Below are 20,302 nucleotides of genomic sequence, written 5' to 3'. Positions count from 1 at the left end.
TGGAGCCCCTCCTCAGGTTCTCTGATCCACGGGGAGCCTGCTTTCTCCTTTCTCTCTCCCTGCCTCTCTGCCTACTTGTGATCTCTGTCTGTCAGGTAAATAAATAAAATTTTTAAAAATAAATGAAATGAAATCGATATTTAAATCATTGTATTGAAACAGCATGAACAGGTAAAACAGAGCTCTACCCCCCAGCTGTGTGCCAGCAGTTTTTGACCTCTGGTCCACAGGTGGCTTTTCTGGACCATTCATGGCCCCTTCCAGCTGCAGCGGGCGGGCACCTTTAGTGATTTGGATCCGGGTGGGTAGCAACCGTCTCAGGAGTCCGGGATAGGATCCGGGTCCACTCCTCTGGCTTAAACCCTACTGGGCCACCCGAGTTGGAAGTAGTAGACGCCCGCAACTGAGAATTCTACGTCTCCAAAGGCCTGGTGCTAGGAGAGAGGTGGGGCCAGAAACCTTTAAGACTGGGTAGCCAAAGCCACCCAGTGAGTACGAGGGGGCGAGGGAGCTGGAATTCAGGCTTCCTCCTTCCATTCTGAGTTCTTTCCCCCCAGGACTGGGAAATGTTACTCCAGAGATGCGATCACCGGCTGGTGGCCAAGCTCGTTCTTCCTCGGCCCAGCCCGCGCGAACCCCCCCAAACTACAAGTTCCAGCATGCCTCGCTTCGCACACGCCCCTCGTGCTGCCCCGAGTCCTACTATCCCTCTGTTCCTCATTGGCTTACAAGCCAAACGTGCTGTTCCACGATTGGTTGCGGCTCTTGTCGCTCCTAGAAACCCATTGCTGAGGCTGGCGGACAGGTTCCTTGGAGCCGCCAAGGAGATGGAACGGCATTTGGCCAGGTTGGGGGCCTGCTCGGCAAATAAAGCCGTCTTCCTTTCGGCTGCAAGGCTTTGCTTTTTTTTTTAACTTCCCGGTGACATTAGGGTTGAAGGGTTTCCCGCCGGAGACATGAGGTGGGACACCCGGAAGGCGGAAGTCCTTAGGGCGGAAGTGGGCCAGAGGAACGGAGAATGGCGGCGGAAGACTGGATTTGGCGCTGGGGCTGGGGCCGGCGGTGCCCGGGGAGGCCTGGGCTTCCCGGCCCCGGCCCTGGCCCCACTACACCTCTACTTCTCCTCCTGTTGCTGGGGCCCGTTGTTGCGGATATAACTGACGGCAACAGTGAACACCTCAAGCGGGAGCATTCGCTTATCAAGCCCTACCAAGGTGAGGCCTGGGGCGGGAATGAGTGCAGGGTGAGGGCGAGGCTGGATAGGGTTGGTTAAAGGGGTTTCCTTTCTCCTGAACAAAGCAGCTCTGTGGGTTTTCTGCCTCTGGCAAGGCCATTGCTGGCATGGCCTCTTACGCACCTATCTACACCCCTCTCTCCCCACAGGGGTCGGTTCCAGCTCCATGCCCCTCTGGGACTTCCAAGGCAGCACTATACTCACGAGCCAGTACGTGCGTTTGACTCCGGATGAGCGAAGCAAAGAGGGCTCTATCTGGAACCACCAGGTGAGTGACTCCCAGGACGCTAGGTGTATCCTTAAGTAAGCTACTACTCCCAGTCTCCGCAACACCCCAGATCTGAGCTTGGTTGGAAGGCTTGTGATCCCCTACCCCCCACAAGGTAGCCTCATCTTGACTCTTGAAGTTACTGTGAACGACTGCTGAAGTTAACTGTGTGGGGAGCTGTGCCTGACACTTGACACCTTTCTCATCTAGTTTCTTGGAAAGCCAGGTGAATTAAGTGATGTTATCTCCGTTTTACTGACGAAGCTAAGACTCCGTTGAAAGTGCCTGACTCAAAGTCACATAGCTAGTAAGCAGTGGAGCTCATAGCTGTCTGAATTCAACTCTTAATAGTGGGATAAGTGGAACAGATGGAATCCTTATTGGGTATTTTGTGTGTGTTAGCCACTGACCTTAATTAAATAGCCTTATTGCATTTAATTCTCAAACAGGCTGTTTCAGAGTAGTTGGTTGTCACGGCTTTATGCAGAGCTAACACAGACATTGAATGGTATAATCAGTATTTAAAGTCTGATCTGTCTGATATCGAAGCCCAGCAATTCACTTGCAACACATGCCCCCCTTGCTCCCCCTGTACAATGGAGGAATCCCTTAGAAATACTTGCGGACTTAGTCCACTTCCCCAGTGCTTTACTGAGGGTCTTGTCATCACTGATAATAGAGGAGCTGGACTTGTGGGCACTTTTGATTTTTGTGACCTTCAGTCTAGAGGTTAGGGAACCTCCGGTGTCACTGGCATGTCATATGTGACCAGTGGCCAAAATAAGTTGCTATGCAGACTCCACACTGAGGAAGTCTAGGTCAGGAAAGGGGCGAAAGGGGACTAATTTGGGGCTTGGTCACCGCTTGGGCTGGAAGCTGTTCTTACCTCAGCGTGCCTGATTCCACTTCTTCCCATAGGCCTAAGCTGTTGGCCATTGTCCTAGTTTTCTTCATCACCCTGTTCTTTGGTCCATTCTGAATGGCTTCCCCATTTAGTTCTAGGAGCCCACACTGTCCTTGTCCATCTGCCTGTCCCTTCTGCTCCTCCTCTCCTTTCTGCTAGGGGCATTTGGGTTACTTTCTTCAGCTTTCACTCTGATCCTCATAGCCTGGGGTCTTCTGTGAAGGTCATAAACAGACATTATGTCTACACAGTCTGGCTCCTGGTGCTTGGCATCTCCATTTATACTGGTAATTTTATACAGCCTCTCTGGCTGCCTTCTTGCCTCCGGACCTTTGCACTTGTTGTTCCCTGTGTCTGGGACACTGCCTCCTGGTTCTTGATGCCTGCCTGCTTCTTTCTCGTTTGGTATGGCTCAGCTTGAGTGCCACCCACTCAGTATTTCATTAACTACTCTGTCTCCCCCGCGTCACATCCTGTCATTATTCTGTCTTAGGGTTTTCAGATAATTTTTAAAAATTATCATGTGTTACATTGTTTATGGGAGTGAGTTCAGTATGTCATTAATTTTTATTTTTGTAAGTAAGGTACAAATAGTGCTGGAACTTTTTGAAATTGGTTCAGCTACAAGTAACTTACTTATGGTTGTAGGTAACTGTTGGTTGGTATTGTCAGTGGCTTGGTGATGACACAGGGCTGAGAGAGTTCTGCACTTAACTTCATCAAATTTTCAGTCTGGAATATAATTCTCTTCCTTCCCCCATGTCTCCATTCACTTCTAGGGACTTTCCTATTTAGCCTCACAGATATTCTTGAAAGAGTTGGAGTGGTTCCTGTAATTCTTGAAAGAAATTACTTGGAATGCTTAGAACTTTATGCCTGTTGTTTCCCAAGAACTTTCCTTTACTGGAGAGGTGCTTTCTGGATGTTTCTTTGTCTCCCTCATCTGGGAAGGGACCTGAATTAGTCAAATACTCATAAGCACCTGCTGTGGTCCCAAGAAGAGAAAACATAGCTTCTGCTGGTTTGGGGTGGAGTGGTCCAGACCAGGGAGTAGCCCCAAGGTGACTGGAACTCCCAAGAGTCCGATGACTGGAGCACAGGACAGAGGGAAGCCCAAGGGGCTGATTGGGCCCATCCTGGGGAGCCTTGTGTGGGCTAAAGAGTAGTATTTAAGCTTTTGTGGCTGATGTACTGTCCGAAAGTATATATCCTCTTACGCTTTTTAGAAGTTGATATCCAGAACTGCTTTTCTTACATTTATGTAGTTTCCAGTATATTTTATTTTATTATTTTTTAAAAATATTTTGTTTATTTGACAGCTAGAGAGAGAGCACAAGTAAGCAAAGTGGCAGGGAGAGGGGGAGAGAGAGAAGCAGGCTCTCTGCTGAGAGCCTGATGCAGGGCTCGATCCCAGGACCCTGGAATCATGACCCGAGCTGAAGGCAGCCGCTTAACCAACTGAGCCACCCGGGTGCCCCAGTTTCCAGTATATTTTAAATATTGCCATTTTATTTATTTCTTTTTAAAGATTTTATGTACCTACATATGTACTGAGGGAGAGAGCATGATCCCTGGTTGGGGGGTAGGGAGAGAATCTTCAGCAGACTCTGAGCGGAATGAACGGAGTGGGTGTGAGATCATGGAAATCATGACCTGAGCTGAGACCCAAAATCAAGAGTGGGATGCTCAATTGACTGAGCACCCAGGTGCCCCTAAATATTGCCATTTTAAAATGAAACTGTTCAGTACCCTTAATTGTATTCAGTGGAATCTAAATATTTCCATTTGATATTCACTGTATGTTTTAAATGCTGTGAATCAGCCCAAATTATACATCAGGTTTTTTCTTTATTGAATTTGTATTTTCATTTCATCCCACATAGAATTTTGTTCTGTGCAGTGTATTTAATGCTTGAAAATCTCTTACTGATTAGCGTGTCTCATTCCTTTCCAACTAAAATAAGTGTAATAATGTAAACCTTTTAACTTTGGTGGGACCTTAAAACTAAGTTTTAGTATTTGGGTACTAAAACTAAGTTTTAGTATTTAATACACATTTGGTCAAAATAAATGCATCACACAATTTTTGGATAATTATTGTAGAAGTAGAAATTTGTTGAAGTGTGTCTCTGTCTGGATGGTTGTTATTGTCAGAGTAAGATTGGCCTCAGCACCATTTCTGCTTTTTGTTTTTGTAGATGTGAGTGCTGGGAATCTGTTCACTTAAATAGTAGATGAGGATGGAGGGAGTTTTGTTATAGCAGAGTTACTTGACATTTTCAACTTCCTTAGGTTTACAAACCCCAAGTCATATAGTGATTCTCATCAAATGTTTCATGATATATCAGCTGACTCTTTGATTAGCTCTGCCTCCCACTTGTGAGCAAAGGCATGGAAATCACCTGTAGCCAGGTGATTCTGATTTAGTTGGCCCCAGGGAGGGCCAGGGCGTTCAGATTACTGAGCGCCCCAGCCGGCTCAGCTTTGCGGTGAGGATGGAAAAGCATGGCCATGTCACTCTCTGTGTCCAAAAGCAGCTTCTAAATCAGTTCCAGCTGGTACCTTACCTGAACCTGCTTAAAATCCTTCAGAGGCTATATAGTGTCTCTATGTTGGTGTCCCCCCCACCGATTTGCAGTCTTCAGTTTGCTGTATGCAGAGACTGGTCATGTAGGATTCAGTTTCTAGGTTTCAACTTCTGTGTGTACCCTTTCCGGAAACTCCTCTCCCTATAAACCATACCAGGGGCAGGAGAGTAGGTGTTCCTTTCCCATCTCCCTGCAGTTGCCCTTCTGCTTGGAGTCACCCCTTATACCCCCTTGGGGTCTTATTTCAATACATTGTTCTCAGATGCAGAAAACTCCTGGGCACCAAAGAGACCATTTGAAATCTGGTTTCTGGGCTGACTTTTGTAGAGGTGAGATATGTTTAACTTTTTTTTTCAAACATAAAAGCTTTTCTAGTTTCTAAAAAATTAAGTCATCATTAATATCTAGTTTGAGTTTATTGAGATTTGGTCATTTGAGTTTATTGAGATTGGTCAAAGAACACAATCTATTATTTCCGTCCTTGGAAGTCTGTTGAGTCTTGCAAAGGGTCAGGTTTTTGGAAAATTTTCTGTGTGTGTTTGCAAAGAATGTAGATTCTCAGCTATTTGAGTACATTGTGCCTTTTAGGTTCTTGTTCACGTTTGCTGATTGGGTTCAAGTATTCGTATTCTTCCTGACATTTTTGCTTGTTTTTATCAATTACTGAGAGAGGTGTGTAAATTGCTTTGTGGATTTGTTTTTATTTTTGTAATTCTGTCAGTTTCTGCTTGATAGATTTTGAGGCCAGAATTTTCCTGGTAAATGAAATTTTTTGTTCATTAAGAAATCCTTTTGTCGGGGAATTTGGGTGGCTTAGTGGGTTAAGCTTCTGCTTTCAGCTCAGGTCATGATGTCAGGGTCCTGGGATCGAGCCCCACATCGGGCTCTCTGCTCAGAGCCCGGCGGGGAGCCTGCTTCCTCCACTCTTTGTGCCTGCCTCTCCACCTACTTGTGATCTTTCTCTCTGTCAAATAAATGAATAAAATCTTAAAAAAAAAAAAAAAAGAAAGCAATCCTTTTTTCTTTAAAAAGTCCCCTTGTAAACTTTGTTATTGGTATAGCTGTACAAGCTTGCTTTCGGTTAGCATTTGCATGCTGTATCTTTTTCTGTCCTTTTCCATTTCCATTTCTTTGTTTTAGAGTTGTGTCTTGTAAAAGGCATGTAATTAGGCATTTGGGGGATTATTGGTTTATTTTTATTGTAAAATAGACATAACAAAATTTGTCATTTTAACCTTTTTTTTTTTAACTTTTAAATCCTTTAATTTTTGAAAACCTTGTCTTTAGTAGGATTCTCATTGGCATTTAAATAGGGTTGAAAAATGTAATGGCTCTCTGCAAAAATTATTTGGTTATTGTATTTATGTATCTGCACACATGGAAAAGAAAATTCCACAAATATTTTTTATTATGGTAAATGTACATAACATAAAATTTACCACCTTAACCCTCTCCCTCTGCCTACCACTCCCCCTGCTTGTGTTTCTCTCTCTCTCTGTATGTCAAAATCCTTAAAAATTATTTATTTGAGAGAGAAAGAGAGCACAAGCAGGGGGAAAAGGGAGAAACAGACTCCCCACCAAGCAGGGAATCCAACGTGGGGCTCGATCCCAGGACCCTGAGACCATAACCTGACCTGAAGGCAGAGGCTTAACCCACTGAGCCACCCTGTAGGATTGTGTTCCCTGCTTTTTTAAAAAAAATCATTTAAATTTTATTTTTTTTACAGTTTATTCATTTATTTAAGTAATCTCTATACCCAGTGTGGGCCTTGAAATAATGATCTGGAGATCAAGTATAGCAGGCTCCAGCTATGGAGCCAGCCAGATGCCCTGCCAACACTTGTTATTTTCTGGTGGTTTTTTTTTTTATTTGTTTGTTTTTTGTTTTTTGATGATAGCCATCCATCCTAATGGGTGTGAGGCAATATCTTGTGGTTTTGGTCTGCATTTCTCTAATAACTAGTGACACTGAGCATTTTTCATGTGTATAATGGCCATTTGTTTATTTTCTTCCTTGGAGAAATGTGTAGTCAAGTCCTTTGCTTATTTTGAAAAAAAAATTGTTTTTTTTTTGTTTGTTCGTTTGTTTTTTTTTTAATTGTTGAACTTTGAGAGCTCTCTGTATATTCTGGAGACACTGCTCCTTTTTTACATACATGATTTCGAAATACTTTCTCCCATTTTGTGGTTTGTCTTTTTACTCTCTCAATGTTTTTGATGTGCAAGAACTTAATTTTGATGAAATTCACTTTATTTTTTTGTTTTTGGTGTCTTATTCAAGAAATTTGTTAAACCCAATGTTGTGACCCTGTGTTTTCTTCTAAGAGATTTATAGTTTTAGCTCTTAAGTTTGTTTTTGATCCTTTATTTATTATTTAAAATTAAACTTATTTTGAGAATTCACATAGAGGCTTTTTGTTTTAAAGCTTTTATTTATTGGAGAGAAAGGGAGAGCACATGAGCAGGGAGCAGTGGGAGAGGGAGAAGCAGACTCCCCTCTGAGCAGGGATTGTGATGTGGGACTCCATTCCAGGATCCTGGGATCATCACCTGAGCCAAAGGCAGACGCTCAACCGCCTGAGCCACCAAGGTGCCCCAATTCACATACAGTTGTAAAAAATAATAGAGATCTTATGTAGCCTTATCAGCATGTAGCCATCTACATTTAGGTTAATTACCGATTTTTTAAAAGATTTATTTATCTAGAGAAAGGAGGAAGGGCAGAGGGAGAGGGAGAGAGACTCTTAGGCAGACCCCACACTGAGCACACTGCCTGACACGGGGCTGTATCTCATCACCCTGAGACCACAATCCAAGAGTTGGATGCCCAACTGACTGAGCCACCCAGGTGCTTGGATTTTGGTTTTGTTTACCTTCCTATTATTTATTTTCTATTTGTACTGCTCATTCTCTGTTCATTTTTCTCACCAGTTGTGTCGGGTTGCTTAAGTTTTGTTCCATTTTTAGTCTTCTGCTAGGTTGAAAGTTCTTTGCCTGCGGGGCACCTGGGTGGCTCAGTGGATTAAGCCTGTTTTTGGCTCAGGTCATGATCTCTGGTTCTGGATAATTTTCCTTCTTTCTGATGAATGAAAGACAGTTTTAATGTTTCTGTTTATCTAAAAATGTCTTAATTTCACCTTCATTCTTGCAGGATAACATTTGCTATGTCGTTTTCTTTTAACTCCCAAATGTTTCAAACTATTGTTTTCTTGCTCCCAGTGTTTCTGTTGAGAATCCCAGTATCAGACTAATTGTTCCTTTGAAGATAATCTTGTGTGCCCCCCTCTTGCTTTTTAAGACTTCTTTTTCTCCCTCCCTCCCACCCTCTCTCCCTTTTTGATGTTCCTAGGTATGGTTTTATTTTTATTTGTCTCCTTTGGTTTGTAAGATTTTAGATTTGTGGTGTAATGTCTTTGAATCAGTTTTAGTTAGTACGTGGACATCTCTTTAAATACTCCTTTGAGGCACCTGGGTGGCTCAGTGATTTAAGCCTCTGCCTTCAGCTCGGGTCCTGGGATTGAGCCCTGCATCAGGCTCTCTGCTCAGCAGGAAGCCTGCTTCCCCCCACCCCCCCCCCCCCCCCCCCCCGTCTGCCTCTCTGCCTACTTGTGATTTCTGTCAAATAAATAAATAAAATCTTAAAAAAAAAAAATTCCTTGACCTGTTGTCTCACTTTTATCTTGAAACTCCAGTTATACATATCATTCTTTCTCTGTCTCTTATTGACAATTTTGTATCTACCACTCGTTCTCTGTGCTCCCTCCTGGATATTTTTATCTACCTGACTGGCCTTGAGATCACTGGTTCTCTCTGTTTTTAATCTGTTGTTGAACCTGTCTATTACATTATTATTTTCAGTTATTCTTTTAGTTCTGGAATTTTTTTGTGAGGCGATTTTTTAAAAATTTATTTCCCAAAGTTCTCAATTTTGTCTTTTATCTCCTTGAAGTAGTGAGCTAGTTATTTGAAAGTCCAGTATATGGAGTTCCCATTAGCCTGTCTCTCCCTCCCTCCCTTTTGGTTTTGGTTGATGACTTGTCTTTTGTGTTTCTGATTATTTATTGTATGCTGGATATTATATTTTATAAGATTGTTTGTTGAACAATTTCAGGTGTGGGTGAGTCACTTTAGTCTACTTTCAGGGATGAGAGGGCTCAAGCTGGGCTCCTGCCCCTGGCAGGGTTTTCCTCGCTCTCATTTTTGGGTTGTTTTCTTTGTGGTCTCAGCCCAAGGCAAGGGTGGTTCACCAGACCTTTCACTCCCTCAGTAGGACTTGGCATCAGTCTTTGTCCATCTTTTCCTGAGAGTTGGTCTCCTCGGCTCTCAGCTGTCCCCTCTAGAATCTGCAGATTTCCACAGAGCCAGTGAACTCCCAAGAACTGGGAAGGCCGAGATTTCACACTGCTTGCCAGCTGTTGGTTAGGTGTCTGGCATCTGTGTTCCTGGGCTGAAACTGGGATTCTTCATCTTGGTTTTTGGTTCCCAGAGTCAGAACAGTAAGTCTGATGAATCAGTGAATGCCCCAGCCAGATCATCTAAGAGGGGATATAAAGTTTTCTGTTTTTGAGTTTTAAAAATTATATTAATGATATAAAATTCAAATACAGAAAGTAAACATGTCTTGTAGTTCTCCTCTCAAAGTCACGTATCATTAATGTTGGCCCATGTTCCTTTCATTTTTATTTTCTCTCTGTATACAAATTTGAACTTTGTCAACTTACTTTTCTCCTCTTAATATCTTTAGTATCTTCAAGTATAAAGGCGTACGGATGTGCTGTGGTCTGTTAAAAAGCTGCAACAACCAGACTGCCCCCAAGAAAATGGGAGCATCTACAGTCCCATTGGTTGTTTGAGAGCATGTGTTTCTTTTCGTCCTCCTCTACACCGGTATTACTGATCTCTTTAATAGTTGCCAATCTGATAAGTCAACAACATCTTGTTTTAGTTTGCTTTTCTAATGGGCCTTTGTTTAAACACTTGCTCGCGTCCCCATCTGTAGACTTCCCCCATGTGGATTCTTGTCAAAGTATGTGTGTCAACACCTTAGTTTTCACCAGCAACTTCCTGGTGGGTGAGGCTAGGCTGTTCCCCTTATTGTGGACAGTGCCCAGCTCTGAAGCTGGTGTTCCTGAATACCAGGGAATATCTGTCTTTTCTCACATCACAACAGCCTAGAGACCCCAGAGCATGAACTTTCCAGCCCACCAGCCCTGGCACTGTCCTCACACTGAAGCTGGACTGGGTCTGCAAGAGGCAGGAAGGGTGCTGGCCAAGAGGTTGGGGTTTGGAGTCATCCATACCTGGATTTGAGTGTCTCAGTTTGGAAACATGGTTAGAAAGGAAGACAGTAAGGTGGGAGACCAGAAAAGAGTTGCTGCACTTTGTGTTAAAGGCCTGAAGGTCATGGGAGGTATAGAAGACACAGCAACAGTTTGAGTCTGACAGATCTGGGTGATCGTAACCTGCTGTGGACAAGTTATTTTGTCTTTGAATGGGTTTTCTGTTTTGTAAAACATGTGGCTCAAATAGGGGTAGTAATCCTTCTACAAGATTTTGGGGCAGGAGTAGTGGGGATGGAGAGGAAATGGCTGGTTTGGCTGGTGTTGAAGAAAGTGAATCATAGAGTGAGAACCTGTGGCCAGGCTGAAGAGAAGACTAGGGCCAGGATGGACAGCCCTGGGACACTGGGTGGCCCCTTCCTCCCCACCTGGGAGGCCCAGCAGCCCCCTCCCTTCCTGTGGAGAATGTCGGGGGCGGGGTCGGGTGTCTGTTGGTCAATGTCACTGGTGACTCTGCTGCCTGGCCCTGTTCCAAGGAGTGACAGTCTCAGTGAAGGAGACGGGCTTGGCTGGGTCACCTCTAGCTGGCAGGATAGCCGGCGAGTTCTGAGCGGCTCTCTCTGCTTTCCCTGCAGCCCTGCTTCCTCAAGGACTGGGAGATGCATGTCCACTTTAAAGTCCATGGTGCTGGGAAGAAGAATCTCCATGGAGATGGCATTGCCTTGTGGTACACCCGGGACCGCCTTGTGCCAGGTAGGGACGCACTTATCTAGGTGAGGGCATTCTGTACCCTCCGGTTAGGGTCCTACTGCTCCTCTTTGAGTCTGCTCTGGGAAGTGTCCCTTTAAGAAGAGGGCTAGCTGGATCCTAGCAGCTACACCCCATTGTGGCCTGGTGTTGTACACCAGCTAAGAAAGGATTTTACCATTCGACTTTTTTTTTTTCCAATTTATGTATTTACTTTAGAGTGTGCGCTAGAGCATGTGAATGAGCATGTGTGAAACGGGGAGGGGCAGAGGGAGAGCGAGAGGGAGCCGAGCTGAGCACAGAATCTGATGCAAGGCTCAATCCCAGGACCCTGAGATCATGACCTGGGCCGACTCCAAGAGTTGGATCCTTAACTGACTGAGCCACCCAGGCATCCCATCATTCTACCATTTTTAAAATAGCAAAAACAAGACTATGTGGCTGAGACCATATATGTCTTAAAAGTCTAAAATGTTTTCTCTCTGGCCCTTGACATAAAGTTGCTGACCCCTGGGTTAGAAGATGGGTCCTTGCCCTCTTGTCACCTGACAGAGGTGACAAGGCCAGGTGCTGTTCCCTCAACAGTTTTGGTTTCAGATTTTGAGTCTTCTCTGCTGCACCCCTGACACCTCACCTCCCTTAGAGATCCTTCCCTTCCCTGGGTGAATGACCTCAGATTAACCTTTCTTTCCCACACCTGCACTGGTATTACTTTGTCCTTCAGGTACCAGGGGACAACTCCAATATCTCCCATTATGAGAGCATCTCCTTCTAATTCCAGGGCCTGTGTTTGGGAGCAAAGACAACTTCCACGGCTTAGCCATCTTCTTGGACACATATCCCAACGATGAGACCACAGAGGTATGCCTCTGCCTTCTGCCTCTGACAGGACAGGAAGGGCCGGGCAGTTGGCTGGAGGGTTGGGGACCAGGACATCTCCCTGGTCTTGGCACAGTGGGACCTCCAGGGATTGGGGCCCCCACTGCCTCCCACAGGTTGGGCTGGCCATGGAGTAACTGGTGTCTTGGTCTCAGCGTGTGTTCCCGTACATCTCGGTGATGGTGAACAATGGCTCCCTGTCCTACGACCATAGCAAAGATGGCCGCTGGACCGAGCTGGCGGGCTGCACGGCCGACTTCCGGAACCGCGATCATGATACCTTCCTCGCTGTGCGCTACTCCCGGGGCCGTCTGACGGTGAGCAGGCAGGCCAGGGCCAGCTCTGTCTGTAGGGGCTCAGGGAGGTGGCTGGGCTTGAGCACACTCAAGTTGGGTGTGTACTTAACTTGCTGGCTGGCTGCAGGTGATGACTGACCTAGAGGACAAGAATGAGTGGAAAAACTGCATCGATATCACGGGAGTGCGCCTGCCCACAGGCTACTACTTCGGAGCCTCGGCTGGCACGGGAGACCTATCTGGTGAGTGTGTGGGCTGAGCAAGGCATTAAGCTTCAGTCTTGCCTTTCGCTGGTCTGTCAGAGGTTTGCGATGCAGTTGATCACTTTCCTTCTTAAACTCCCTTCATTTGGGTCTGCATGTATCTGCATTTCTTCCTTCACTTTCCAGCATCTGGGAATGTTGGCACACCTGAGGCTTACTGCATGAGCACTCCCTCAGCTATCTTCCATGCTCTTGAGCAGCTAGAGGGCTTTGAATCCAGATGCTGCAGAGTCCCATCTTTCCATCACCAGCTCAGACCTTTCCAGACCTATGTAACCACCTGCCTGCCCAACATCTCTACGTGGATTCCCAACAGGCATTTTAGCCTTCACATGCCCACAGCTGAAGCCCACATCTTGCCACTGAGGCATAAATGACCCCTCTGTTACTCTAGTTGTTCAGCCCAAAAAACCTTGGTGTCATTCCAGTCTCATTTTTTTTCCCCTCTTACATGCCACTTCTCATTCTTTGGCAAGTCCTGCTGGCCTTGTCTTCTCAGTGCAGCGGACCACTTCTCTCCCCTCTGTTACTACTTGGCAGGTCCGGGCCATTGTCTTCACTCACTTGGGTGACTGCATGAGCCACCCATGTGGTCCTCTTCTTCCACACTAGCCCCCGACAGTCTCTCCCAGCTCAGCAGCCAGAACGATTCCATAAAAGCTCGAGTGAGATCTCACCACTGCTCGTGTCTCCTGCAGAGTCAAGGCCACTGACTGTCCTAGTAGTGGTCTGCTGGGCCTTGTGTGCCAGTGCCTCTCCTCCCCCCCCATCACCTGTGACTCATGGCTCCCTGCTCCCTGACATCACCCACGGCTTTTCCTCAGACATGCCAGCGCCCTACGCCAGGCCTTTGTTCCTGTGCCTTACCCTCCTCTCTTTCAGGTCCTACTCAGATGTCACTTCCTGAGTGGGACCTTCCCTGATTCCCGTTATTTATTTTTTTACTTTTAAAGATTTTATTTATTTATTTGACATAGAGATCACAAGTAGGCAGGCAGACAGGCAGAGAGCGGCAGGCGGCGGGGGACTGGCGGGAAGCAGGCTCCCTGCTGAGCAGGGAGCCCGATGCGGGACTCGATCCCAGGACCCTGAGATCATGACCTGAACCGAAGGTAGAGGCTTAACCCACTGAGCCATCCAGGCACCCTTTATTTACATTTTTAAAGTAAGCTTTACACCCAGTGTGGGGCCTGACCTCACAACCCCAAGATCCAGAGTCTACATGCTCTACCAGCTGAGCCAGCCACGCACCCCTGCTTCCCTTATTTAAAATGGCACATGAATACAGTCTTCTCTGCACTCCTTACTGCCTTTCTTGGATTTATTTTTCTTCATAGTATTTAACTATCTTGGAATCTACCATATAATTTGGATTTGATGTGTCCCTTTCACCAAACTGTATGTTTCATAAAGTCAAGGCTCTTGTTTGGCCTACAGTGTGCTCTGTAAGCACTGGGCTGCTGTCAGCCTGTGCAGGCTTTGCTGGGCCACTGGGTCTGGGTGACACTTGATAGTGACCTTTGGCTATGGTACTCAGAAGGCATTAGGGCCCTCAGAGGGCACCAGGCCCAGGCCCAGTTGCTCCTGACCGAAAGTGGGAAGCAGTGTACAGAATCAGACAAAGGGCTTATTCATCCTCAGGATAGACCTTTCCAGGGCCTGTAATCCAGCCACTATCTGGGAACCTCCCCTTCACAGAAATGCCTGGGTCCACTTGGTCCCCAGAGAGTCATTGCTTTGGGGTATTAAAAGTGTTTGGTATGGATATTTTAATTATATACCCCAGAGTGGGGAGAATTGTCTAGTAAGTCCCTTTGCCCCTGTTTCCCAGCTTCAGGGAATCATTAGTTGCTGGTGGACAACGTGGCAGTCAGTTATCAGCTGGCTGTCAGTCTGGTTTCATCTAGGATTCCACCACAGTCTTCCCCCTCAGTCTTCCCCCTCTGGAATTTCACTGATCGTATTTCAGCCTATGTCAGGAGAAGGTTCTGGGAGCAAAGCCAGATCTGTGGCAGTGGATGCTCTCTGAGGCCGTTTGGCAAGGCCCTAGTGGAGACTGCTAGAGATAGCTGTCTACACAGTAGTGCCTGGCCATTCATCGGAGGTGTGTGAGTGCGAGCCTCTGCAGCAGGCCGCTCACGAGTGTCACATGATGGCATGGCCACTTTTCCCTTTTTTTTTTTTAAGATTTTATTTATTTATTTGAGAATGAGAGAGAGCGAGTATGAGAGAAGTCAGCAGGAGAAGCAGACTCCCTGCTGAGCAGGGAGCCCGATGTGGGACTTGATTCTGGGGCTTCAGGATCATGACCTGAGCTAAAGGCAGTTGCTTACCAAGTGAGCCACCCAGGTGCCCCGCTTTTCTCTTTAATACACCTGATACCGTGGGGAGTTTGAGAGTGAAGGGATCTCCCCATGTTCACAGACCTAGGAAGGGCAGAACTCAGATGGGAATTGCTGTCAGACCTGAGAGTCAGGACTTGTCCCTGGGCCCCTGGGGCTATGCACACTGGACTGGAAGGTACCACAGGGCTCTGCCTGACCCAGCTGCCAGCTCCCTGTTCCTTAGTCTCTCCCTTTTCCAGTCTCCAGAGTTCTTGGCATGAGGCTTTGCCTCACGTTCAGCTCATTAGCCGCATTGATACTAGATTTAAGGGACCAGCACCCTTGTCTCGGGTTGGAACCTCCCCATCTCAGAATGGGGTGATCCCTTAGTGTCAAGCAGAGGTTCTCTCTCTCTCTCTCTTTTTTTAAAGATTTTATTTATTTGACAGACAGAGATCATAGGTAGGCGGAAAGGCAGGCAGAGAGAGAGGAAGGGAAGCAGGCTCTCCGCTGAGCAGAGAGCCCGATCTGGGACTTGATCCCAGGACCCTGAGATCATGACCTGAGCCGAAGGCAGAGGCTTAACCTACTGAGCCACCCAGGCACCCCAGAGGTTCTCTTCTGCCCACACTGTTAGACCTGACCTTTTCTCACGTCTCCTCGGGGACAGTCACTGCCCAGGAATTGGGGCCTAGCCCTCAGGTAGCTGAGTGGTTTGTCTGCATCTTGTTCTTGGGTCTCTGACAGGAGTGCCTGGCAGCTGCTCGCTGTCCCTCGGGAGGATCAGGCTTCTCAAACAGCCATAGAATAACATGCAGGTTTTCTTCTGGTACATACTATCTGCTGGGCACCCTTGTCTCTAAGAAGAATTTCTTGTGCTTTGTATGTACTATCTCATTTTCTTACCATGATAACCAGGCAAGGTGGAGAGTATCATCCAGATTTACAAACAAGGAACCTGACTCAGGATTTAGACCCAGCTGATTCTCAGTGTAAAACCCATGCTTTTTTGTGTGTGTCTGTTCTGCCTCCTCCCAGATTTCTTAATGTTTTAGAGGTATTACAGCCTCTGGAACACTGCCTGCTGGGGATGGCTGGAGGTCGCTGGAAAGAAAACAGGCACCTCAGGAGGCAGGAGCAGGGTTTGCCCCAGGGGACCTAGCCACTTTCCCTGATTGGAGAAGCAGCCCGGAGCTGGGGAGGAACATGGGCCATGTGCCCTAAGGCAGGCTCTGACCCCTTATAATAAGCTAACTCTGGGTCTTGCAGACAATCATGACATCATCTCCATGAAGCTGTTCCAGCTGATGGTAGAACACACTCCTGATGAAGAGAACATCGACTGGACCAAGATTGAGCCCAGCGTTAATTTCCTCAAGTCACCCAAAGGTAGATGCTTGAGGCTCACCCCAGCTTGGGCAGCCTTATGCAGGGTGGGGGTGGGGCCGGCTGGGCTGAGTGCCTGTGGTCTACTTCCTCTCACCTGGTTGGGTTGTGGCCTGGGGTCTTAGAGTAGCAATCAGTGCTAATGAACAGATGTGAGAACACCTGGCCTCTGCTTCTGCCAGTGCTTGGTGCTGGGTTGATGGGCATTAAAGACAGAGGGGCCAGATTGTTGGTGTTGGTGTTATGCAGGGCATTCTGATACAATATGTGTGTGGCCTCAGTGAATGGCCTGGGCGGGAGATCCTGCCCCGAACTGGGGGAACTGATCCTCCAGCTTTCCTCAGCTAGAAACAAGTAAAGCCAAAATTTGACCTTAAGTTTTTGCCAAGCCACAAAGGTCCAGACTCTTCCCCTGGCACTAATTAGCCACCAGCTTGTCTTCACAGAGCAAGGGTTCTGGTTGAAGAGAAACTCCTGTGTGTGTGTGGACATACACCCCAAGAACCTTGAGGTTGTGCCTGTGGGTTGGGGTTGGGACCCCGAGGAGCCTCTCAGGCTAGCCCAAGGTCTTCATGTAGAGTGGGAGCCAGAGTGGAACCCAGCATTTTACGTGACGTCACTGTTTTAAGATTCAAATTACCTTTAAACATCTCGGGCTAAACAGACCCTGCCATACGCCACTGTTTTTGCAACCTTTGATTGAAGAGTTTTTGGCTGCTGAGGGCTTTTGGAGACCTGATCTGCTCTGACCTACCCAGCAGCCCTAGGAGGTTGGCCACGTAGGGATTAACTAGTTTGCAGACTTGTTGCTCTTTTCATTCCTTTAGCAGATGGTTCCAGAAATTCCACTCGGTGCCTAGCTGTGGGCTGTCCTGGGGCTTAGTCTAGTGACTGAGGCAAGAGGAGGAGAGAGGCTGGTGTTAAGACCGTGTCAGCAGGCCCTGCCCTGTTCAGGTTGTGTGGGAGGGGAGGATGTAAGTTGGCTTCTGGCTAGCATTCAGGCCTGGCTGGGAGGAGGCCCCAAGTAACCCCCACAGTAAGGAGTGGAGGGTTGTGGCTGCGGAGGGAGGCCAAGTGGCAGGAACAGGGCCCAGGCTGCAAAGGGCAGAAGGGCCTGAGTCCAGACCCGAGTCCCTTCCCCAGAGACTGATGAACTTGACAGATTGTTCCTGCCGTCAGCCTCCAATAAAAGGGAGATCAAGAGTTCCCCGTCCCAGTGTGGTTGGAATTCCAGGAGGTACCTAATGTGGCAGGGCCTCATTCCCGGCAGCAGTGTCGATGGTGTTAGCGGGCAGAGAAGTAGTGTGGCTGGAGCAGAAGGACGGGGCGGGGGGCTTGGGAGACCCCCCAAGGAGCCGTGGAAAGCATCCAGGTGTGAGTCAGGGCAGCCTTTGGCCAGAGCTATGTTGTTCCAGAGGGGTGCCTTGGGCCACTGCACGGGGCTGGGGTGGGGTTTTGTGAACACAGATCTTGGGCCTACCCTGTGCAGACTCAGGCTCTCCTGGGGAGGTCAGGAACCCCAGCTTTCACTAGCTTCTTGCAGCAGAAGGCTCCTGGGGCCTTGATCCTTGGGAAGCTAGGTCCTAGTGGGATTCTGCCTCTATCCATCCCCCTGTCCCATACTGGTAGGGCTGTGAGCAGGCCACAGCTTCCCCTGTGGGGCTGGCTGTGGCCTGTCCCTCGGCTCCGTCCCTTCTGACTCCCCCATCTCCTGGGAGCCTGCCTGCCGCCTCCACTTTGCCACTGCAGCTCCTCTCTCTTCTCCCCCAGATAATGTGGATGACCCGACCGGCAACTTCCGCAGCGGACCGCTGACGGGGTGGCGGGTGTTCCTGCTGCTGCTCTGTGCGCTCCTTGGGATCATCGTGTGCGCCGTGGTTGGGGCCGTAGTGTTTCAGAAGCGGCAGGAGCGGAACAAGCGTTTCTACTGAGTGGCCGGTGCTCTGCTCCGGGGAAGGGCCTAGTTTTGGGCCCCAGCACTAATGTGAACTTTTTTTTTTTACTGGGATTGTAAAAGAAAAATAAGACAACCTTATTTCTTAACTGTTTCAAAGAAATGATTAAAAGTATTTTCGTACATTTTGCTTCTTGCCCAGCAAGGACAGGCTGCAGGGCTAGGGAATAGGGTTTGGCACCCCCACAGCTGGGGACAGAGGTCCTCGCCCCTCGCCAGTATCTCAGGAGCAGGAAGGAAGCTGTGCCTGGGACTGGGCCCTGGCAGGCTCTTGAACACTGGAGGGCCCCTCAACCACATTAGGGTGGGTGCCTGAAGACGTGAGCAGTGATTTTGTTCTCTGCAGGGTGTGTCGGTGGAAGAGGAGACTGACTGGGGAACCTGGGCCTTCCCAGTTGCCCTCTGAGCTGCTTCCCAAGGCAGACCCTTGAGTGAGGCTGGAGGAGCAATCTGGTAGGGCTCAGAGGGTGACCATTTGCTAAATAAAGTGAAACAACCAACTTCAGCTGTGTAACTGTCCTAAGGGGCATGCTTCTCTTTTTCTTCAAGTAACTTCCAAGTGGCCAGTGCTTTATGGCTCTCACCCTCCACCCCTCGGCCCTGCCACACAGCCCCAGGAGGCCAGTGCCATGCTCCCATTCCCAGGTGGGGAAGCACAGCTCCAGGAGGTCAGGCGAAACTTGCCAAGTGTCATAGCAAGTGAGTGGATGCGGCCCTGTGCTGTCTCCCATGCGCCCTGAGCCTCTGGGTGAAAGGCTCCAGCCAGGGTAGAATGTGGGGTACCACATGGAGGCTGTGACCTAAGCGCAAGTGAACTCGAGGGAACTCTGGCTAAGGGGGCTTCAGGAAGATCTGGAAGGGATTCATGGGCTCAGGAGGACAGGCTAGGGTCATTATTCCCTTTGGGGTGTTCCGAGGGAGAAAGATGGCAGAGGGAGTAGAAGAAAGCCAGAAGCTGGAGGGAAAGCACCCTTATCTGGCAGCTCTCATGGATCGGTCTGTCCTGGCCATGGCCTGCCTCTGCTCTCCAGACTGCTCTTGGATGCTGCTACTCTGCCACAGAACAGTGTGTTCTCATCCATTCTAGAACCATCTTCAGCATCTCCCTACGTCACATTCGAGTCTCCATCTTAAAAGCGAGAGCAACCCTGTCTTCCAGTTGGAACCAGGCTTTTTGTAATTGATATTCTTGATTAGATTCTTGCAGGTGGATAGAAGTAGATGAAGTGAGGAGGAAGAACTTCCTTTTCCTGTCAATCTTTCACTCTCCTGAGCTCTTTGTTGAGCAGCTATTCACGTTCTCTTCTCCATGTGCTCTCTGCACATGTAGGACACGTCCTTTGTGGGTCAGACGTCGAGAGATTGTTTACGAGACCGCAGTGAGACACGTCTGAGCTGCATTTCCTTCTCATGGGGCTGGGAGCCCATTCATGAAGCTGTAAGAGTAAACATGATATTCTTTACTGAAATATTTTACTGAGCTCACTTTCCCCCAAACTGTTTCTTTACTTGGGAAGTAGCTAACTTTGTGCTTACTACATGCCAAGCATGGTTCAGAGCAGGTGACACATACTAACTCCTCTCTCTCCACAACACTTAATCTATTCGGACACTGGAAATCCACTAGGTTGGGTGGCTTCTGTCTCTCTGTCCCTCCCTCCTCCAGGGGTAGCGCCGTGTCCACCCTGAGGGCTGGGGTCTGGAAGCCTCCACAGCTGCTATGGCCACCATCCTCAGCACCACACGCACCACACTTGGCCTTTCATTCTGGCCCCTCAGGGCCTCCCTGAATTCCTGAATGATGAGGCATGGTGGCACCCTGGACGATGTGGCTCTGGCCCTTGGTTGCACATTGGAGTCACCTGGAGAACGAAAGTCCGGCCTCTGTGTTCTCTAGTTTGGGTTTGAGGAGTCAATGGGGTGTGGGCAAGGACAGTGTTTTCCGAGTGGCCAGGTGTGGGGGGCGTGGTGCGGCCCAGGAAGGACCGCTTTGAAATAACCACGCTGGGTGGTTAGGGTGAGGTTCTAGGCTTGGGAATCAGTAGGTGTAAGACCACTGATTTGAAGGCAGCGACTGAAGTAGCTGTGGTCTCTTCTTGACTGTCAGCGTCTTCTTTGCATCCCTTTCAGAGTTTAAACCTGGAGGTGCTTCCCTAGAAGGTTCGATGTGTGCTCTCA

General features: G+C 48.1%; 1 protein-coding gene across 1 annotated transcript; it reads left to right on the top strand.

The window, feature by feature from the left end:
* The first annotated feature begins 851 nt into the window (after positions 1-851).
* Positions 852-18,629, top strand: LMAN2 (lectin, mannose binding 2). The gene is made up of 8 exons (XM_059417455.1): positions 852-1,214; positions 1,384-1,502; positions 10,911-11,028; positions 11,804-11,883; positions 12,057-12,218; positions 12,325-12,439; positions 16,054-16,173; positions 17,941-18,629. Exons 1-8 carry the CDS (start codon positions 1,019-1,021, stop codon positions 18,099-18,101), a joined length of 1,071 nt encoding a protein of 356 aa, XP_059273438.1. The 5' UTR covers positions 852-1,018; the 3' UTR covers positions 18,102-18,629.
* Positions 18,630-20,302: the final 1,673 nt, after the last annotated feature.

Source organism: Mustela nigripes, chromosome 12 (assembly GCF_022355385.1).
Source record: "Mustela nigripes isolate SB6536 chromosome 12, MUSNIG.SB6536, whole genome shotgun sequence".
NCBI lineage: Eukaryota > Metazoa > Chordata > Mammalia > Carnivora > Mustelidae > Mustela > Mustela nigripes.
The sequence above is the reverse complement of the archived record's forward strand: the minus strand, read 5'-3'. Positions and strand labels throughout refer to the sequence as shown.